Below are 21,438 nucleotides of genomic sequence, written 5' to 3'. Positions count from 1 at the left end.
GAAATGAAAAAAAAAAAAAAAATGGTGACAGATTGGCAAGTGGGAAGAAGAATATGGTTTGTGAGGCTGGAAATGTTCAAATAGGAAATTAGTTAAATGATTAAAGGGGCCCCATGCTAAGCTGTAATGTTATGAACAATTCATTTTTCTTAATGGCCTTAAAGATTCCCACACCATTATTGCTAATAACACCGTCAACAACTTCAATTTCAATCCTTCGTTAAAGAAAATCGATAACCATTAGCAATTTCTTCTCACGAACATAGACCTGTTCTTGAGAGATGGTTATCCATATACTGATAGCGTATATATTTCCCGAAAAGTGATGCAAAACATATAAAACATGACACTTGTTATCAATTATTAGCCATGAATTCTAATGTAAGGTCACCTAATTGACACTCGAGCGATCGTACATGAGATCTTGACCTCATACGGCTCTACCAACTTAACTATATCCGGGTGTTAAATGGGTTAAAAAAGTATGCTGAAAAGTTACACAAACCAAACCTTTCAATTCAAGTGCAGAGCCACCAAGAACATAGCAGTGCTGTAAAGTTATATTTATGAACGACTTTGAAGAATGACATTTGGAGATAGGCGTTACCAATGAAATCTAAATCCCACATGATGACTTGCAAACGTGTCTCTTCTTTTTTGCCAAACTCACCAACCTTCACTTTTGTTCCTTCCAGCCAAACCCAATGCCATAACACAGCCGCGTGACCCAGAACTGTCATGAAAGCAACAGCAGTTCAAAAGCATTTGGACAATGAAGTTTATATCTCATCAGACAAATATCTTATGCTCTACCAGAGGTCTGTGGAGTTTAAAGTTTATAGGTTTCACTTACATGGAAGCAGGCTTTAGAAACTCCAGCTGCTTCCGAGCTTGTATTACTCTTTTGAAGCTCCTCTCCTTGATCAATCGGGCAGGATTTCATAGCCTGGCCAATGACAAGATACAGATTCTATATGTATGGATTGTTACGGATGAAGTTCGATGTACAAAACGTAATTCGGGTACTTCTTGTGAATATGTGAAAGATATAAGAAGCTGATAATAGATTTTGCAATTTTGTTGTGTAAGTGTTTATCAGAATGTAGTGTAGCTTTAGTAGATGAACAAATGTACAGAAAAGTATGTTACTAGTACAAGTTGAGGGAGATCGACATTAAGGTCCTTGCAAATCCAGGTTTTATGATTGTTCTTCGAGCTGCTACTGCTGTTGTGACACACCCTCTTGGTCCAGATATGGATCCCGATCCTGCAGTTCGAGAGGCTGATGCGGAGGCGGAGGCTGAGGCTGTTGTTGCTGCTGCTCCTGCTCCTGCTCCTGCTCGGCTCGCCATACCCATACAATATCCTGTAGAGCTGGTCTTATGTCCTCTTTTAATATCTTCTGATACTCCAATGTGTCCCCATTGGATTTTTTCATCTCCACCAAATAGAAGGATGGAGTAATCTCAAATATCTCTGTATCAATGGACAAAGGCCCCTTTTTACCCTCTGTCAGCGCCTCGAACTTCAGTAGGCCTGCTTCCTTCTTCTGCACCCGAAACCTGAGAAGTTTAGCGATATCTTCTAGCTTGGAGAGAATAACAGAGGCCGGTTTTCTACAAGTAAACAATGTTTCTTTCCTCTTTGAGTTGTCTTCAAATAAACTGGATAGATTGAACCCAGCAGAAAGGGAGATGATATCGAAAGCGTTCAACGTCGGAGGTCTATCTGGCTCTTGATTTCCATCTGCTAACACACTACTACTCTCTGATGGTCCAGAAACAGCTGCTGCATCTTCACTCGCTTTAGCATCACTTCCTGTTTCACTTCTTAACATCTTAAACCTCAATCCTTTTTTGAACCAGGAACTTTGCCTTATCATTGCTATGGAAGTTCTAGTAGCGGGGTTTGGATCAAGCATCCTCATAAGCAGCCGACGTACATCACGAGGGAACCAACTAGGGCATTTATAGTCCGCTTTTCCAATCTTCCTATACATCTCCATTAAATTTGAATCGTGGAATGGGAGATAACCTGCCAATAAGACGAACAAGACTGCTCCACAAGACCAGATATCAGCTTTTGCACCATCATAGCCCTTCCTATTGATGACTTCAGGAGCAACATAAGCTGGAGTACCACAAGTAGTGTGTAGCAACCCATCTTGGCGCTTGGACTCGGCTAAAGCACTTAAACCAAAATCAGACACCTTAAGATTCTCATTTTCATCAAGAAGTAGGTTCTCTGGCTTTATATCACGGTGATATACTCCCCTACTGTGACAAAAATCAACAGCATTGATCAACTGATAAAAGTATTTCCAAGCAACTTCTTCCCTCAGCCTCCCTTTAGCAACCTTGTCAAAGAGCTCACCGCCTTTAGCATATTCCAAGGCGAAGTAGATCTTAGTCTTGGTGGCCATAACCTCATATAGATGTATAATATTAGGATGCCTAACAAGTCGCATAATAGATATTTCACGCTTAATTTGATCTATTAGCGAAGCCTTCGTGATCTTTTCTTTATCGATCACCTTAATGGCCACGCTTTGATTAGTTTCTGTATTTCTCGCATAATATACCTTCGCAAAGGTTCCTTGGCCGAGTAATCTCCCTAATTCATATCTTTGAACCACCACAATCTGCTTATTATCCATCCCAATCTATCAAATCCTAATATTGAAAAGTACAGAACAATATCCTAATATCAACCAGATCAACAATGCAGGAGTTGATAATAAAAAAGATGCTCAACCATCTTCCCATAAATCGAGTACTGATAGAGTACGCGCTCTACGCAATACCTTGCAGGTAGATTGAGCGTTTGAAAGCACAAATCAGGTGAGGTTTCCTGATTTATGACACTGTTTTCCTCCAATGTAAAACAGGGCAATTCAACTGCATCAAAACAATTATAGATGTTTGAGAAAGGATTGTGAAGGATAAGAGTCATTTTTCGGCATTCCCTGGAAAACCAGAGAATTGGAGCACCACTGGTTTCTCTTTAATCGAAATCAACCACCACCGCCCACCCTTCAGCCAAAAGCGAGATACTCAGCAAGAGATCCCTGACGGCAAAGGGAAGTTTGCAACCATTCATATTAATGAACTTTCAATTCAGGAAAAAGAAAAAAAAAATAAAAAAAAATTACAAAACCAAACTCACAAACGCATATACAATCAGAATCACATCCACAACCGCAACAAGAATTTATAATCAATTATCAATCTGTAAAGCTATTAGAATTCTCCAAACATTTCAATCTACCGCTTCCCTGTTTCTGCTTCATTTTTTAATCTTCCCACTCAAATTAAGCCTCTCCATAACCAAAGAACTCGAAGGTATCTTTCTCATAGTTAGTGCAATAGATTGAAGCAAATACAACAAAAACCAGAATATTCTCAGAAAAGAAGCAACGCCTCTCTCTCTCTCTCTCTCTCTCTCTCTCTCTCTCTATCTATCTTCGCAATAAAATTCTAACACAGTAGTAAACTGAAGAAAATCAAAATCAAAATCAAAGAACACAAAAAGAAAGAACATGAAGCAAATAATCCATAATGATAACCAAATTAAGAGTCCATAAATTCTTAATTCTTGAACCCTTACAAGAAAGTGGAGTAAATCAATTACCGTTTTGGTTAAGCGAAGAGGCGGCTTGTGGTTAAGAGCAGCAAAATCTCGAGATCGAGGATTAATGGAGAGGATTAAGATGGAAGCTTGGTTTAAGCTCATAAATTCGAAATGATTTTTCAATGTAATGCATATGGGAGGGCCGCAGAACTGGGTGCATCATAGAAAACTCGACCAGCCTGCTTTTCGGGCCGGGATCGTATACGGCCAACTGCACGTTTCTCCAAGTGAAACACCAGTTACATCACACCACCTGTTCAACAGACCCAATGACTCATCTTTAATTTTCTACTAAATAATTTTGTTTAATAAAAACACCCTTTATGGTTATTCAAAATCTAAATCGTTACTATTTTGTTTAAATTATCGAGCGTTAGTTAATATGTTATTTGGGTTTGATAAACAGAAACCGAGACGCGTTTAAGTCATTTTTTAGGACAACTAGTTACCGAGAAAAGAAAGAAGGTAACGACTTACCCTATTTTCTTATTAAAAACAAGGTCGTCATTGCATGCATGACATGTCTATTATGCGCGGAAATGTTCATTTAAAACATTGTACAAACGATGTTATGGATTTGAACATTCGTAAAATTCATTTCAGTTAAAAGTAAACATCAAAGAAATAGCGGAAACGAAATAACAATCGTTCAAAGTAACGAAAATTTCGTGATCTAACTGAAATCCTATAATTTAAACATAAATGTTACTATCTTAGCTTTGGTTCCGTGGTCTTCACAGTAATGCTTTCACCGGACATTAGTGTCTTACCTTTACGTGAAAAGAATTAGTAGTTGGGGTTGAAAAAATGCAAACACATCAATCGTGGTGGGACCTATCTTTTCGTAAAAACATCATATCATGTCCTTGGGCTCTACTTTCAAGTCTAGACATGGCTGGATGTGTGTAGTACTTTCTTACGCATGACTCACACACATGCACATGGACCCACCAGACGGTCTCGTATATGTATCTCTAGAGCCTGACTAGTCAAGCTAGCGCACACTCATAGTATGAGATGTCACGAGGGAAAGAACATACATAATATCATGACGAACATAAATATAGTAAGGTACATGTTGGTATTAAATGTAGCAAGGAAGTATCCCGATTCACATTTCATACAAAATGCATGAGGTCCCATAACATTAAAATAGTTTCATGGCATAGCATAATTATATCATAGTGTATCTGACATCATAACATAAACATAACTTAATACACGTCATACAAACATAAAACACGACATGTAGAAGCTACAAAGCATGTTTGGTTCTTGCAGCAAATAAGTCATCCAACCAAACTAAAGTTAAGAAATAATCAGACGGATATAGGTTTTTTTTCTTGTCCGTAAAAATGAGATGGATAGAAAAATGGAAACTTTTTGTGGTTGGTTCTCCAATTTAAACGTTTATTCTTATCTACTCGATAACACCTACTCATCACACAACTTTATTTGTCACACCTAAATAAAACCTTTTAGCTAAGAAATAATTATAAAATCTATGATCGGCCATTTAAAACACTATAAAAAAAAATAGGGTTCTTTCGAAATTATAAAAATGCTTTGAGAGAGACAATCTTTGCGAATGGCGTTGGTATAAAGTTAAGTCTCTCCGACATTATATGATGTTACGTCTATCGAAAGCTTAAAGATTTATTAAATATTTTTTAAATAAAAAAGTGTAATTAATAATTATTAAACACAAAATTAAAAGTTAAAACTGGTTTATCAAAGTTTAAAAATTAATATTATCATTTACTATATTTTTTCGGGGATTTGACCACAAAAAAAAAATGAAGAATTATGGTTTTCACCAATTCGATCGATATCTTCTTCAATGGGTCCCTTGGTGACTTATGAGTATTACCGACACTAAATGTTAACCTAACCGAATAAAAATGAATTACAAGCTATCAAGAGATCTCCTAACCTAACATAGCAAATTTAGCTTATATATATTTTTACAATTCAACCATATATAATCTAATAAACATTAAAAAAAAAAAATAATTATTATTATTTATCATATTTCTAAAATTTAAAAAAAAAAATCAGATTATTTACAAAATGACGTAATTTCTCTAAAAATTTGGTAAAAAAAGATTTTAAAAAAACAAGTTTCCACACGCCAATTTACTATTATACCCTCCGTCGTTAGAAGACAAGTCACGCGCTGTGCATTGGCCATCACAAGCATCGCTAAACGCCTATTGGACTGTACAAATTTCCATATTTACCCCTAGGATTGTGTTTAATTTTCGATTTCCACCTCCAAAAACCAGAACCAAAAAACTACTTGGACGGAAATTCTTAGAGCTTAGTCCGATATTCGCATCGCTGATCCTCAACGTTTCTGTTTCTAATGTTGATGGTGAGATCACAAGACGACAATGCCACAACACGAATCTTGAAAACACCGATCACCGTCACTTTCCCGGCCAGCCGAGCGAAAGTGCTAATCGGAAGTTCACCGGTGAGCACATCGGAGAACAGCTCCGACTTGGCTAGCATCCGGTCCGCCATCATCGTCAGCGTTAGGTTCATTTTCTCTGTCCCGTCGGCCGACAACCGACCGGACGGAATCGGCGCTTCTGCGACTTCTTCGCCTCTGTAACTCACGACGGCGGTGCCATCGGAGTGTTGGAAGGCTACCTTATTCGGATTCTCGAGGGTGAGTTGCACAATCAGAGTCAAATTCAGATCGACGCCGAACCTCGCTGCGTTCAGAGAAATGTTGAGATCGAGCAAAGAAAGTGAATCGACGGTGATGGTGGGCTGCTTGGGCTTGAAAACTGTAAATGCTAAAATGAGGATGAAGATTACGAGCAGGATTAGGGAAAGTAATACGGCTATGCAAATGTTTCGTCGCTTCCGATTGAGAGCGGCCATTTTAGGTCTGGTTTTGGATTCTCTGGTTTTTTAGGGTTCTAATAGGGTTCGATGGAGAGAGAGATTTTGGAAAAGTAGCTGCCGAACGTCATTAATTTGCAGGTTGAAATTTACACACGCAATTAATTTGAAGAAACGCTTTGATATCCGAGTGTACATGCTGCCATGTTCATACTGTTCGATGATCGAATCTCAAAGCAAAGTCACGAGAACTTAAGTTTAAACTAGACAATATCATACGATTGTAGAGAGTCGTGTTCGTCAAATCCTCAAATGTTGAACAAAAGACTCATAAGAAAATGAGTCGAGCCTCGATTAAGGAGGAGGAGACGTAATTTGTTCGAGGAGAGGTGTTGGATTGATGAAAGTCCAACAAGCCTCCTCGAACGCATGGTCAAAAATGACTAAAGGCGTACTTTGTCTGAGGGAAGTGTTGGATGATAAAAGTTCCACATCAACACAGTCAAAGTGGACAATATCATACCATTGTGGAGGCCTGAATAGCCTCAAAATGTACTGTATAAATGTTACTAGTCGTCAACCATACTAAAAAAAAGTTATATGCTATTTAACCGGTTGTATTGACTTTTGACAGTACGTCAAAAACTTAACTAAACATAATATTTTACAATGTATTTTTTGTTAATTTAAAATAAATGTGATACAAAATATTATAAATTATCCAATATTAAAAAATAATAATTATACAAAATTTATAACAGTCCATAAATAATTTATATTCAATTTAAAATTTAGTTTTAAACAAAATACATATTTAAAAACATAAAATATAACTCTCATTTTGTTCATGGTTGTAAGTAATATCTTTGTTTATATTACAAGTTAACTCTCTCAAGTTGATATTATATATTTAAAAATATAATGATGGTAGAAATGATTGATTAATAAATATATTAAATATATGCCTATAATTAGACGAAATTGGTAATATATATATATATATAAATACTTGCAAAATGATGAAATAATATATAAATGTAATAATATAGTGAATTATATCAATTTCTATGATGGTGTAACGAACCAATTTTTCTATTAAAAATAATGTCGTTATCGTATACATGACATGTCTACTATGCCTGGAACAATCCCTTTGTAATACTTCATAAATGATGTCATGAGGTTAATCATATACGAGAAATTTATTTAAACCACAATGTTATCAACAAAAATAACTTAACAAGAAATAATAATAATAAAAAAAAATTAACGAAAACAACGTAAATAACCTAATCTAATCTGAGGGCTATTACACCGAATATAAATGAAACTACCCTAATAATTTTTCTTCCATGACCTGTACAGCGATGTCGTCATTGATATTAGAATTACAATGAAGCCACTTCGTTGTTGAGCTCTAGTTACACGTAAGAAGTCCCACAATCATGAATTAGAATTACACGGAAGAAATTGGGTCACTTAATTTATATAAAAAAAATATAAATTTAGTTTGGAATAATTTAAATTAACTAAAAATAGTAAGGATGAGTGTGAACACATCAGATCCACGCTAGATAAGCGAGCCTCGAATCCAACTCAATTTTGAAAATATAAACTTGAGTTGGATAAGTCGAGAGGCCAAACTAGAATCGTACGTGGAATGTGACAAAACAATTATTATAACTTAATAAGTCCAGTAACCTTCCTTTTATATCGGAATCCAACTCAATTAAACAATGATACGTAATTAATATAAAGATCATTTACCATAAATGAAAAATGTTAATAAATAGAAAAAATAAAATATAATGATTTCATAAATATAAAGAAATTTGTAATAAAAATGGTGCACAAAATTAAGCCAACAAAACTATTTGGGCTAAATTTGTAAAACGTAAGCCCATAACTGAGCTCATAACTGAGCCCATAACTGAGCCCATGACCGTGGTTAATGGACTAAGAAGTTGGTTAGATCGAGCCCAATATTTTATAGATTGCCCTATTGGATTTACATTTATTATTTTATTTGTTGTTTTTAAGTTATTATTATTTTACCCTAATGGGTTTGCAATTTTAATTATTTTTTAATTCCATTTTTACCCTTCTTAACTCGAAATGACAAATGGCTATGGAGAAGAGCGTTCCCGACCTTCGACATTTTAAGGTAAAATATTTGTCATTTTCAGTGTATAGTTCCATTAATAAATTAATGGCTTTAGTCGGGGGTGGAGCACGTCTTCTTATTTAAAAGGTATTTGAAATAATAGTTTGATAAGTTTTAGCGTTGCACCATCCAGAGGGGCAAATTTGTCATCTTTTCCTCTTCTCGGTGTCTTACCTTATTGTCATTTTGTAATTACCGACTAAAATAAATCAACTAATATAATGACAAAGATCACTGTAACGTTTATTATTTGCTCACACAAATTTGAAATAGAAAAAATAAATATATTGTTCAACATAATTGAGCTTAGAGGATTTTAGATAAGAAAATATGGGTTAATTGGGTCTGCTGCAGACGTTCCGAATCTCGCCTTGTGATCCAGTGAGCGGCTCAATGTCGCCCATCTTGATCATAGCTGTCACAAAGTCAGCTTCGAAGGCATCACTGTCGTCACTGTAGAGTTCAACTAAGGAATCAGTGGATCCACCATCATGCAACACTTGATCAGAGCGGAGTAGAGCCTTTTGATCGAGAAGGTTCTTGTAGTAGTAGTTGTCAAAGAGATTTGGAGTTTCGAAGTCTAGAGGAGCACGGTTATCGTCTCCTCCATTTACTGGACAATTCCTCTGTCTCTCATCAGCGAAGGATTCATCAATGTTGGTCTCGTTGTATATACGGTTCTTGAAAAATAAACACTTTGCTTGCCCGATCGTGTGAGCCCCTGCATGCATGCATGCAAGAAAAAAAAAAGCTTTAGATCGGGAAGGCTACGTAAAGATTCACATGATAACTTGGTATATGAATGATAATACCAGATAAGGCAACCAAATCTCGAGGGGAAAGGCCTTTAGTGTTGAACCGGTCGATAAGGCTGTCGAGTGTAGCGGTTGGCGGAGGAATGGCACCAGCGACATCAGAGAAGCTAGCTGTTTGGGAATCTCTTCTTCCTAATTTCACTTCCCAACTCGGCCCTCCAAGCTATAACAATTAATTTCAAAACAAAAGAATTAGGATCATCAAGTCGAGTCAAATTAGGGTTAGAAAGTGAAAACACAACTCACTGCTACAACGGAGTCTCGAGCAGAAAGAGTCAAAATATCAGCACAAGAGACAACACCAGGACAAACTTTTTCGACATTCTTCTTTATACTCTCAATCACATCAAACCCTCTAACGGATCTAACATTGGGAGCTGCAGTTTGCTCTCCAATAAAAGTAGGAGTATCTTCGAGAAGAATAGATCCATCACAACCCTAATACACGACACGAAAATCAATCAAAGGAAGAACACATTAACATAACAAAACATAAGAGGAAAAGAAAAGGAGAGTTTTCTACATTAACAAAACAGTCGTGAAAGTGGAGACGAAGAAGAGAAGCACCCATGCGAGCTTCCTTAGCGACAGCAGACTGAACACCAGCTCTAACAATGCCGAGGAGCTTGGGGCACGTGGTGTAGTAGAAGTTCGGGGAGAGATGAGCGGAGGAGTTGCCCACGAGCAGCATTGCCAATAAGACGGTTGCTAAAGCCATAGCCATTTTGTTAGAGGTAATGGCCATAGATTTGTAGTAATTTGGAGATTATTAGAAGAGATTATGATTGATGTTTGAAGAAAAGGGGTATTTATACAAAAGAGGGATGAGTCGTCATGGGCAGGTGGATTATGATAATAATTAATTGATTAAATTAGTCTAATTAGAATGTTTATTTAATTATTATTATTATTATTATTTTGGGACTATTTTGAACCGTTCATTTTTCTTTACCACCAACTTTGGAATAACGAACCGTTCAAATTTATTTCTCAAGATGGTATGAAATAACGAACAAATCTTTTGAACTAATTCGAAATTTCGAGCCAGTAGAATTAGTGACATGGATAAATCGAGTAAAGTTCATAATCGAACCCAATTCAACCGTCTATTTTGGAACTGAGTTGAATTAGGATTGTCACATTATTTTTTTTTTTTTAATTATTTAAAATTTTTAATTATAGATTATATTAATCACTAAAATCTCATTAAAATCGATCATAAAAGTTAAATATTATTGTGGCCGTGTTTTGAGAATGGTTGAATTAAGTTGATCGATTATCAGATTATATGAACAGAAGTTTTTCGGGAATTTTTTTAAATAATTATTTTTATATATTTTAAAAAAATCTAGAAACGTACCGGTTCAATCTTGAACTCACTAACTACGGTTAGACATTCATTTTATTTTTTCAAACTAGGGTTAATTTCTATTCACCAAACCCATTATTTATTATTATAGTTTTGTTGATGGTTAGATTTATTGTTTTAATCTCCCTACTTTTAAATATTTAAATTTAATCTTTGTGATTATCGGAAAAGTAAAAGTAGTCTCTAATTTTATTTTATTTAGTTCCTTAATAATAATAATACTTTTCATTCAAGAAAATTAATGTATAAATAATTTATTAAAAGTACCAAAATTAAATTTAAATATTTACTCCTATAGAAACTAAAATAAAACATTTATTTTTCTTTTTATTAATTCAAATATGAAATGTGCGAGAAACGACATAAATGACAATTATGATATATTAATTTATTAAATTAATGTATAAATAAATAATTATTTATTTAAATACAACTTAATAGATAAAAGATTAATTATCATTTGAAACTCGATGTGAACTGATACATAATTAAACTGTCCATTAAATTAATTAATTGGAAAGGAGGAAAAGTTGGATTATTTATTTATTTATTTATTTATTCACTTTGGTAAGGAAAGAGTCAAATAATTTAAATTTTGGTAGTTATGAACTACGACTTATTCCATTAAACTTTTTTTTATAATTTTTAATGCCCTATAAATAAATAAATATAATAAAATAGATTATTATTATGATTTTAGTAAAAAAGTTAATTAATCGATATATTTTCACCGATAAAAATGAATTAAATAAATATATGATTATTTAATTAATTATAAATTTAATTTAGATAAACTAATTATGTTTTAAAAGTATGATACATTAATAAGTAATGAATTAATAAAATAATTAATTTGTTATAAATAATCAATAAATAATTAGTTATAGTTGTGTAAAATAAAACTTTAGCTAATTAATTTCCGTAATTTAATAAATTTTATCTGTAAAAAAACGAATTAAATATAATGTATTTAAATAAATTATTATTGATTTATTCTGAGATTGCCACATTATTCTATATACCATTTCTTTCCTTTAATATTCTAGTAATTTTTTAATTAGATAATAATAAAAATGAGTGAGAATAATCGAATCGAGATAAAATTATCCAATAGCCTGGGCGTGAGTGACATGTGAATCCAGAATATTTCACCAGCCGAACATGAATTCTCCGTCGGGGCAATCACGGCAGCACCTCCCTGCACCGCGTAATCGCGGGAAGTTCCAATCGGAGGCGGAGAGATTGAGCGCCGACGTTGGAGGACTGGAAGATTCATTGTTTCAGATGGTAAATGATCACCAGTACGCCTCTCTCAAGCTCCGAGAGAACTCCGGTTAGTTGCTACTTCCGCTTTCTCTTTCTTTCTCGGTCTTTGTGACCTTTTGCTGCTGACTGAATCGAATTTCGTAAAATGAAATCGTAATCGTCGTTATGAATCATGGCGATAGAGAAGGCGAAGAAAGATGCTATTCAGAAGGCGGTGCGCGTTTCGGATCTGTTAGTCGATGCCGTGAATGGTGGAGTTCAGGAATCTTTTGTCAATCAGAAGTTGATTGAGCTTGAAATTAGGGCTTTATCGACCACGATTACCCGATTTATGAAGCAGACCGATCAATGGCTCGCCGCCACTCACGCTCTGAACACTGCTGTTAAGGTTTGCTCTCATTCTGTGAAAGCTGCTCTTGGTTAAAATTACATAGAAACCTACATTTTAGCTGTTTATAAGCATAAGTTAACTCAGCATTGTTGCGAATGGAAGCCCTCTAGCATTGTTATGGAAGTCCACAAATTCATTCTTCCATAAGTTGAAAAGTTTTAAAGTCAATTAAATCATTTGAGCTTGAAGGATTATGGAACGGCAGTTGATAATGCTTTTGGTACTACCTGCTAATCACATTGGAGTCTAAAAGATTTTCCCTCAATAGTGGTCTAAGTGGTGCATCATGGCTTGCATACTGCCCATCTGTGTCCTACGAAGAACTTGTGGGCTATTAGACATTGAGTTATTGTGTATATTGTTAGTATTGTTAGAACTGTTTCGTATTTTTCATTTTTGTTTAAACGTTTTCTGTTAGATTCATGATAGTGGTTAGTTATTGTAACTCAGTCGCTGAGCAGAGTTTACAAAACCGGCCCCCTGTTCTCGTATCAAGAAATATATGAATAGAAGTGCAGTTTCTGAAACTTAGTCAGAGGCGTTTTGCAGCTGTTTTTTTGTTGGTCTTCTTAAGACAACTTAAGCTATTATTCATTTTAAAATAATGAGTTCAGTAACTTGCTAGCCATTCAGCACAACTTTTGGAACCTGTTTTGAAGTACAAAGCAAGGTGCTATTTTTCTAAACAGCTCCCCCAACTATCATTTAGGTTTCAAAGATTCTTTCTCCTTGCTTGATGGTTTGTTTTCAATAACTTGTACATCACATTGATAGAAAGAGGCAGCTATAAACTTGAAAAAAATACTTTTCAAGCTCGTACAAGTTATGAACGTATTAAGGGTAAAGTGAAAATCTGAAAAGGTATCAAACTCCTCAGATTCAAGGTGGAAATAAATAAGATTTTTCCACACGGCATGGAGCTCTCTCCCTGACCCTCCCCCCCCCCTTTTATCACCAGCTTCCCCCTTCTATACATCCATGATTGATTCTGACAGTGTTGCTTTTATCTTCTTATAAATATGCATTAGTCTAGGAACATAAGAATCCCCATTCCCTAACAAGTGGGAAACTGATCAACTGGAATCCTCTATTGTTGTTTACAATAAACTTTTCACGATGGCTGGTACAAGATAGCAAGAGCTCTCCACCGACATACAAGCTGTTACTGTTCTATGAACCCTTTGAATAAGACAGAGCCCTCCTTTGATATGAAGACAAAGAATGGGGGTTGAATTAGAATCTAAAACCTCTCGGCTCATTGATGGGATAATGAAACTTTCAAATACATATGAGACGCTTGTGGAGGTTTCATTGAAACATTGAACAGAACCATGTCTAGAATGTATTTAATGGACACATCTAAAAAAATCAAGGGCAATGGAATTGGTTATTGGTTTCCTAGGTGTTTTAAGTCTGTCGTCTTCATCTGAATGCCCATTTATATCAACATTGATCCTTTCTTCATTATGGACAATTACTTGAGTTATTTGGCTGGAATCCATAGCTCCATCCCCTGGCGACAATCTCCGATAAAAAACCCATCTTCATAAGTGTGATGTTGACAATTCTGCAGGGGTTTTGGGACTGTACCCTTGGGGGCCATGTCATGAGGAATATGAATCTTTTTTAACTCCTTCATTGAAAGTGCATCACTCATATATATTCTTCTACAAAATGGCCTGTACACATGTTCTGATTTTAGACACTCCCCAACACCCACTCATATTGATTGTTTCCTTTATCAAAAGGGGTGATGGAAAATTTACAAATGCATCAGTTAGATGGCTCTAGAGGCCTACATTGGTCCATTTCCCCATTCTTTTATCATTTGGTTGCTCTATTTGATGTCCTACCCCCTTTTGATTCGAGAATATGTGGTCACAATATCATTCTTTACTCTCTCTTGTGGAATATTGGTGGAAGAATACACCTCTTCGTGGCTGTCTGGGACATGGTTTTATCTTGAAACTTAAAGGCCTTAAAGCTATTGTGGAATAGGAACACTTTTGGGTACATTACTACCCAAAAGAATCAGCTAATTACAGAAATAGCTCTCATCATCGACAGGAAGGAAGAATCTAGGGATTTTCATCCCATTCACAAAATTCAGAGGAATTTATTAAAAGAAAATTTACTAAAAAAGAAATCCTCTCGAGCCAAAAAATGCAAGATAAAGTGGCTTAGAGACGGTGACATAAATTCCTCTTTATTCCATCCAATTATGGCTACAAAAAAAGTGGAAAAATTCTAAATCACAAATTCTGTCTAAGAATAGCTGCCTCACTTATTCTTTTGAAATCAAGTTTCGCTCCTTCTTCACCAATCTTTATACCAAGAAACCAGGATCTGGTTCTCTTCCAACATCTTTCAATGAGATTCTCTTACTGCACAGCAAGCTTCGCTTTTAGAAATTGGTTTTACTGTGAAGATTAAATCAGCGGTATCAGGTTTGGGCTCCAACAAATGTCCTGGTCCGGATGGGTTTACAGCTGAGTTCTTTAAAATGTTTAGGAACATCCTTAAAAGTGACATCTTGAGTGTGGTCCAGAAACTTGTAGGAACAGGCTTATAAACGCTGCATTGAATGAAACCTACATTTGCCTTATCTCAAAAAAATGGACTCGCATACTGTAAATGACTAGTCCGGTCAACCTCACTTCTTGTCCTTACAAGAACATTGTCAGGGTACTCCCAGAGAGCTTAGAGACGGTTCTTCCTCTCATCATCACCGATTTTCAGTAGGCACTCATAAATTGTACTAGATACATCTTTTGTGACCAGTTAACTTGTAGTGAATGGATTTCTCATCAAACTAAACATTGAAAAAGCGTTTGACAAGGTGGATTGGTCCTTTCTTGATAATATTCTAGAAGTCAAAGGTTTTAACCCTTGATGGCACAAATTGATTAAGGGTTGTATATCCTCGTCAAAGCTCTCCCTCCCTTTCTTTTTATCCTGATTATGGATTGCTTTAGCTGTCTTTTGATTCAATTGGCATCCTCGGGATCTATAAAGGGGCTTGAAGTTGGTTCTAGTGGCTGTAACATCACGCATCTCTAATTTGCAGATGATGCACTACTCTTTTCATCTCGTGAGCATTGGGCTATCCATAACTTATTTGGTATGGTTCACGCCTTTGAGAATGTCTGAGGTCTCAATATCAATATTTGCAAAACTGAAATCTTGGTCTTACCTCGGTCTTCCTTTGAACAACAACCCAAAGCTTTCTTCTTTTCCCACAGTGGAAAAAATACGAAGGATATTAAATGGCTGGAAAAAAACTTTCATATTTCCAAGGGAAGATGGCACACACTTATCCAAGCGACACTTTGTAACCTCCCCGCCTATTATATCTCCCTTTTTGAGATGCAAAACAAGATTTTCAAGTCCGTTGAGAAATTATTTTGGATCTTTCTTGGGGGAGGACATGAGGGTTTCCAGGTTTATGTCTTCTTCATGAATACTCTTTGATTTCTTTCCACCGATTCCAAAAGATGGAATCCAAAAGAAAACCATAATGAGATTTTTTCATAGCAAGACTTTTGTATTCTTAAAGGAGTGGTAAGCTAATGCCATGTCCAATAAATCGTTTACCTCCCTAGGAAAAGTGAGATGCCATCCAATATTTTTTGAGAATCCGTGTAAATTTTGTGTCTTCTCTGTGAATAATCTAAAGACTTTGAATCACCCAAAAGTTTGTCGGTTGAAGACTGATAGAAACTGGTTGAAAAGAATGACATGAATGTCATAATCTTGAATATGTGAACTAGTACAGCCTACCAGATCTTTTTTGCTTTCATGTTTTATATGTATCTTCCTTGTGTTTTTTTCTTTTTCTTTTTTCATTTTGATATGTTATCGAGATAGTAATTTGATGTGTGTTTATATCATAGGAAATTGGAGATTTTGAGAACTGGATAAAGACCATAGATTTCGATTGTAAGAGCATCACTACTGCCATCCATAACATTTACCAAGACTGAAGTACTCGTCGCGAAAGAGTTAACCGTCCTTTCCTTCACCGAACTCATTCCGGTGAGTTGAAAAAGATATAGATCCTCACTCTCTGCTTTAAGTTCGCTGAATGTGTGCCCCCATAACATGGCCTGATAAGTTCTTGTGATATAACGATACAAAGGTGCAGCATATCCAGATGGAAACTCCTATAGAAACTTGGAGCACCTCAGTACCCAACTTGGCTGCTACCTCACTAACTCTGTAAAATAATTTGTCCACTCTTCTTTTTTCGAGTTCATTGATTTGTTCCTTATTTTAACACAGTGGTATCAATTTGTCTATTTATTGCTCATGTACGCTGTATCCATCCTTCTGAGTACAATTCTTAGCTGCTGCCATGTAATAATCATTTCTACACTCTTCCAATTATGGTGTCTATAGTATGCTCTCTCCACTAACACTCAGCTTCATAGTTATCAGAAATATTTGTTGGGTTTAAAGTGTTTTGATCTAAATTTATTATTGACCACAAAGTTCCTATGGCTTAATCGAATCATCTCCTTAAATATGCTACACTCTTCTTCTCCATTTTCTGACTTAGGTTTCTGAGTTTGGTTCTTCACTTGGGAAGCATCAAATTCCATTGCTTTTGGGTGATGATGGATATGAAGAAATGCATGAAAATGATAATGGTCGAAACAGGTGAGCCCTTTCTTGCTTTTAACCGAAAGCATACATTGAGTTGGAACTGTTTTATCTAATACTAGTATGCGCGGCAAGTACTTCTGCCTCATCCTGTTCCTGAACGGGAGGTACGCTTGTCCCCTTGTTACATTGCCTTTTTCTATCCTTATGGTATGAGACATCAAGCTGCATCGCCTTCTCTTTGATAATAAGGGAGAAAAGGTTTTAATGCACCTAGACGTCTAAGTGCCCCTTTTTTTGAGGGGAGCCGGTCAGGTGTGGTAGAGGGCGAACAAAGGATAGTGTGCTTGTGTTGAAAGCGAGCAAGCGGGTGAACAAATCATCAACCAAACGGGCCACTTGGTAACTAGGAGCAGCCGCAGCAGCCCCGAAGGTCGAAACAGGCCCTCTGCTGGTGAGTTTCAAGTTCTTGACTTTGTCCACTTCTAATATTTCTGTTCATTAAGTGAATTACAAATTAAACAAAAGTTTCCTTCATGGTGTTGCCTCATTCTCTTTTGTGGTCAAGTCAAGCCTTTTCCTTTTTTTTTTTTTTTTTTTTTTTTTGGAAAAAAAGATCAATTAGTTTATATTGATCAAACTTTAACTTTCAAGGACTTGCAGCCTCGAGATGAAGCCACGTGGAAGAAGTGGTACTGCTCGCCCTTATTTTTTTAATAAAAAATATTATAAAATCAATAATATATTTAGAGAGACGGTGGTTTTCCCTTATTTATTTTATTATTTTCTGAAATAAGTATTTGAGTATATGAATTTGAATTACAATTAAACTATGTTGACTTTGAAGACCCTCTAAATAAATTAAATTAATACTTCTATTATTTTCTCCATTTCTTTTCAATTAAATCAAACTAATTATAAGTTAATATCAAATTTTCAAGTTCCATAATTATTACATCATCAATTTTATAAAAAAATAATCGATGTCTTATTCTATAAATTATATTCATTTACATCAATATTAAACATTGCATTTTTTAATCATATTTCATTTTGGTCAAAGCCTAATATCGACCCATAATAATAATAATAATAATAATAATAATAATAATAATAATGGTATGATGATGATGATGAACAGGTTGAGTTGAGGGTGAAGCAGGCTCCGGTCAAAGTCCGTGGTTTTGACCAAGATGAAAATGATTAAGAAAATAAAATTGGAAAAATTTCTTGTTCCACGCGGTCCAATTCCAATTTCCACGCGTAATCTTCTTCTTCCTCTTCTTCTTCTTCTTCTTCTTCCTCTTTGTTTTTGAATTCAAACCTTCCCATGGTTATGGAGTTCTTCTTCTCCAGTAGAGTTGAGGAGGATCCCACCGACGGCCGTCCCAGACTGCCGGAGAGTACGGCGCCGCCCATTTCATCTAAGTTCAGTTCGACTCCGAACCCGAATCCGCCATTGTTGTCGGCCATGTCTCAGCCTCTGTTCTCCCCTTCTTCCTTCTTCACTATCCCTCCAGGGATCAGCCCCACCCAACTTCTTGATTCCCCTGTTCTTCTTACCTCCTCTAATGTAAGTTCTACATTTAATTTCATTCTTTTTTGTTTGTTTTTTTGGTCTCCTCTTTCATTTCATCACCAACCGCTGCTCATGATTTTATCTGCAGTTTCAGGCATCGCCGACCACCGGAGCAATTTCGACTGGCCACCACCAAAAGAACATGAAACAAGAACAACATAACTTAGCTGAGTTCTCATTTCCTCGTACAAATCCCACAAAATCATCATCTTCATCATCAATTATGTTTCAATCGTCTTCAATGGTACGATGAACAGAAAAGACAAGAAAAAAACATGGAACATTCAAAACCCATTCAAATCCCTTCTCTTTTAACCTCTATTCCATCAAGTTCTTCAAATATTTTTCTTTCAATTCTTTACCAAATTTAAAACACACAAACAAATTCTTAAAAATTGTTTCCTAACCATTTTGTTTTTTTTAGTTTACTTTTCCTAAAAATTGTTGTTCTTAAGCTAATCTATTAATTTTTACGTGATTAGAATTTATTTGAAAAGGATAAACCTTCAGAGTTTATTCTCTCTAATTTGAGAATAGGGGTTTACACTTTCAATAATTTCTCTATAATTTGATGAACCGAACTAAATTGAACTGAGATCTCACAATTTGGAGAACAAGTATCACGTGTGCCATCTCAAATGTGACAAAGGAGTTGCATTTAAGATTTTAGCCCAAATTCTTCTCTCGTTTGCCTTATGGTCCAATACTTTTACGTTGACTTTAATTTTCCTTATACCTTAAGTTTGTTCTCATAGTCCAATTTTATACCGTACCACTAGTCCTCGCTTCCTATTTAAAATTTGATTTAAAGTATTTTTATATAGAACCTAATAACACAATGTCTATTTGGTACTTGGTACTCGATTATTTTCATTGTCCGTAAGCTTGCCCATCAAATTGGTCGAGATGAGTCTAGTATTTCATAGGTTTAAAATTATCCTTTATTTCATGTTTTTGGACTTAATCTTAAGTGCACCAAACTAGTCATTGAATTATTCTTATAAGGTTGTCCATCAAATCTTGACTCTAAATTTCCAAATTATTTGTTAACTTAAGTTGATTTTGTCGTCCCTTTACAGCAGCAAAATCCGCCATGGGTATCTCAAGCCGCCTTCAATTTCCCGCCGGAGACCACCGTGAACGGCGGTTCGAAATCCGACCAGCACCCACAATCTCAACCAAAAAACAGAACATCAGACGACGGGTATAATTGGAGGAAATACGGCCAAAAACTTGTAAAAGGAAGTGAAAATCCCAGAAGCTATTACAAATGTACGCACCCTACTTGCCCTGTTAGAAAGCAAGTCGAAAAATCATTGAACGGCCAAATCACAGAAATTGTTTACAAAAGTAAACACAATCATCCAAAACCAGAGTTCCCAAGAAGATCATCATCGGCTTCTTCTTCCTCTTCTTCATGGCTATCACAAGCTTTACCTCAAACAATGGCGGCAGAGCCAAAGCATTCAATGGCCTCTGATTCCATTCCGACGCCGGAGAACTCTTCAACCACGATTGGGGATGATGATTCCGATGAACTTGATGCAAAAAGATGGTTTTTTTCGGAACCCCATTTGATTTTATTTGATTTTTTTCAAGAAAAATCTTGTTTGATTCACATTTTTGTAGGAAAAGCGAGAGCGAGAACGAAATTATATCGGTCGCCGGAGGTAAAACGGTGAGAGAACAGAGGGTTGTGGTTCAAACGATTAGTAGAGTTGATAAACTAGACGATGGATATTGGTGGAGAAAATATGGACAGAAAGTTGTGAAGGGAAATCCAAATCCAAGGTAAATTCAAACATTTACGTACTCAATTATGGTTTAACATATATATATATCTTCCGCCACGCCCACGCTTTGAGCATGATGCGCCGTACATGGGTATATGCTTGGGGTGTGGGCGTGGCAGTCGGAGGCTGAGGGCGGTTGACGGCGGCGGTGCGGTGGTGGGTGGAACACTCTAGCGCGTGCCGGCACACCCCACCTCCCTCCGCGCCCCCTCCGCATGCTCCAACATATTTGATAATTTATTATAGGCGAATATTTTGTATGATCATGATTGAAGATTCTATTACGATATATCATAATTATCGTATTTTACCCTTTATTATAAACGAATATCGATATTAAGCTTTCACTACAGTTTACCATTATGAACCATAGGTATCAAATTTGTCGAGATGGATAAATATCTTGTATCTATTTATTGTTCATTTTATTTTATATATAATTTATTTGATTTTATAAATGATTTGGGTTTTAACAAATATTATCACTAAGTATGATTAAATGATTTAATCATACAAGTTTATAATTTTAAAGTTGATCAAAAGCTATATTGATGAACTTAGGAGCTACTACAAGTGCACGTACGCAGGCTGTGGAGTGAGAAAGCACATAGAGAGGGCGTCCCACGATTTAAAGGCCGTCATCACTACCTACGAAGGCAAGCATAACCATGAAATTCCGGCAGCCCGCGGCGGAGGTAGCAGACCAGTATCCAATAATCATGGCAATGACAACGGTCATGCATCAAACGGCGCCGGCGACGTATGGCCGAGTTCCGAGATTTCTGGTGGTGATGATGGATTCTCTAACATGCTGTGGAGGACCAAAGAAGAGGCCGCCGATGAGATTTTCCGATCGTTGTTAGACTGATAAAAGAGTGTTCCTAGGTGGTACACTCATGAAAGTAGGTTTATGTTTATAGTTTAATTAATTAACTTAGATCGATAAAATTGACATGTTTAGTTAAGATATACTTAC

At 35.9% G+C, this 21,438-nt stretch overlaps 5 protein-coding genes across 11 annotated transcripts; 2 read left to right on the top strand and 3 right to left on the bottom strand.

Annotated features, from left to right (window-relative positions):
- Window positions 1-495: 495 nt before the first annotated feature.
- Window positions 496-3,762, bottom strand: LOC111795756 (CBL-interacting serine/threonine-protein kinase 10-like). 2 transcript variants are annotated; one of them, XR_002815244.1, is made up of 3 exons: window positions 3,631-3,762; window positions 854-3,067; window positions 496-733 (listed from the first exon to the last, which is right to left on the bottom strand). XR_002815244.1 is itself a non-coding variant. In XM_023678322.1 (2 exons), the coding sequence occupies exon 2, from the start codon at window positions 2,654-2,656 to the stop codon at window positions 1,220-1,222; it is 1,437 nt and encodes a 478-aa protein (XP_023534090.1). In that variant the 5' UTR covers window positions 2,657-3,067; window positions 3,631-3,762; the 3' UTR covers window positions 496-1,219. The 2 variants fall into 2 exon arrangements, 1 of the variants encoding a protein (XP_023534090.1); XM_023678322.1 differs by having other exon boundaries at window positions 496-3,067.
- Window positions 3,763-5,732: 1,970 nt separating this feature from the next.
- Window positions 5,733-6,594, bottom strand: LOC111796093. The gene has a single exon (XM_023678783.1). The coding sequence runs from the start codon at window positions 6,520-6,522 to the stop codon at window positions 5,944-5,946; it is 579 nt and encodes a 192-aa protein (XP_023534551.1). The 5' UTR covers window positions 6,523-6,594; the 3' UTR covers window positions 5,733-5,943.
- Window positions 6,595-8,982: 2,388 nt separating this feature from the next.
- LOC111796111 (peroxidase 4-like) lies at window positions 8,983-10,207 on the bottom strand. The gene is made up of 4 exons (XM_023678805.1): window positions 9,986-10,207; window positions 9,709-9,900; window positions 9,460-9,625; window positions 8,983-9,368 (listed from the first exon to the last, which is right to left on the bottom strand). Exons 1-4 carry the CDS (start codon window positions 10,205-10,207, stop codon window positions 8,983-8,985), a joined length of 966 nt encoding a protein of 321 aa, XP_023534573.1.
- Window positions 10,208-11,918: 1,711 nt separating this feature from the next.
- LOC111796228 (biogenesis of lysosome-related organelles complex 1 subunit 1) lies at window positions 11,919-18,531 on the top strand. Of its 6 annotated transcripts, XR_002815307.1 has the most exons (6): window positions 11,919-12,164; window positions 12,280-12,485; window positions 16,382-16,523; window positions 17,047-17,544; window positions 18,232-18,353; window positions 18,447-18,531. XR_002815307.1 is itself a non-coding variant. In XM_023678985.1 (3 exons), the coding sequence occupies exons 1-3, from the start codon at window positions 11,993-11,995 to the stop codon at window positions 16,469-16,471; spliced, it is 468 nt and encodes a 155-aa protein (XP_023534753.1). In that variant the 5' UTR covers window positions 11,919-11,992; the 3' UTR covers window positions 16,472-16,903. The 6 variants fall into 6 exon arrangements, 1 of the variants encoding a protein (XP_023534753.1); XR_002815308.1 differs by lacking the exons at window positions 18,232-18,353; window positions 18,447-18,531 and having other exon boundaries at window positions 17,047-17,640; XR_002815304.1 differs by lacking the exons at window positions 17,047-17,544; window positions 18,232-18,353; window positions 18,447-18,531 and adding an exon at window positions 16,911-17,011 and having other exon boundaries at window positions 16,382-16,805.
- On the top strand, window positions 18,369-21,438 carry LOC111796227 (WRKY transcription factor WRKY24-like). Its single transcript, XM_023678984.1, has 5 exons — window positions 18,369-18,663; window positions 18,758-18,913; window positions 19,749-20,224; window positions 20,299-20,460; window positions 21,024-21,438. Exons 1-5 carry the CDS (start codon window positions 18,421-18,423, stop codon window positions 21,328-21,330), a joined length of 1,344 nt encoding a protein of 447 aa, XP_023534752.1. The 5' UTR covers window positions 18,369-18,420; the 3' UTR covers window positions 21,331-21,438.

Source organism: Cucurbita pepo, chromosome LG05, assembly GCF_002806865.2.
Source record: "Cucurbita pepo subsp. pepo cultivar mu-cu-16 chromosome LG05, ASM280686v2, whole genome shotgun sequence".
NCBI lineage: Eukaryota > Viridiplantae > Streptophyta > Magnoliopsida > Cucurbitales > Cucurbitaceae > Cucurbita > Cucurbita pepo.
Note: the sequence above shows the minus strand (reverse complement) of the source record. Positions and strands in the feature narration are given on the sequence as shown.

Excerpts from the sequence above, each read along its gene's own strand:
- LOC111796093 (XM_023678783.1), bottom strand. The coding sequence starts at position 6,522 with ATGGCCGCTCTCAATCGGAAGCGACGAAACATTTGCATAGCCGTATTA.
- LOC111796228 (XM_023678985.1), top strand. The coding sequence starts at position 11,993 with ATGAATTCTCCGTCGGGGCAATCACGGCAGCACCTCCCTGCACCGCGT. Across the intron at positions 12,165-12,279 it reads CAAGCTCCGAGAGAACTCCG|AGAAGGCGAAGAAAGATGCT; the intron begins GTTAGTTGCTAC and ends TCATGGCGATAG. Across the intron at positions 12,486-16,381 it reads CTCTGAACACTGCTGTTAAG|GAAATTGGAGATTTTGAGAA; the intron begins GTTTGCTCTCAT and ends TTTATATCATAG.
- LOC111795756 (XM_023678322.1), bottom strand. The coding sequence starts at position 2,656 with ATGGATAATAAGCAGATTGTGGTGGTTCAAAGATATGAATTAGGGAGA.
- LOC111796227 (XM_023678984.1), top strand. The coding sequence starts at position 18,421 with ATGGTTATGGAGTTCTTCTTCTCCAGTAGAGTTGAGGAGGATCCCACC. Across the intron at positions 18,664-18,757 it reads TTCTTCTTACCTCCTCTAAT|TTTCAGGCATCGCCGACCAC; the intron begins GTAAGTTCTACA and ends TTTTATCTGCAG. Across the intron at positions 18,914-19,748 it reads TGTTTCAATCGTCTTCAATG|CAGCAAAATCCGCCATGGGT; the intron begins GTACGATGAACA and ends GTCCCTTTACAG.
- LOC111796111 (XM_023678805.1), bottom strand. The coding sequence starts at position 10,207 with ATGGCCATTACCTCTAACAAAATGGCTATGGCTTTAGCAACCGTCTTA. Across the intron at positions 9,901-9,985 it reads TTCACGACTGTTTTGTTAAT|GGTTGTGATGGATCTATTCT; the intron begins GTAGAAAACTCT and ends GTCGTGTATTAG. Across the intron at positions 9,626-9,708 it reads CTCGAGACTCCGTTGTAGCA|CTTGGAGGGCCGAGTTGGGA; the intron begins GTGAGTTGTGTT and ends TAATTGTTATAG.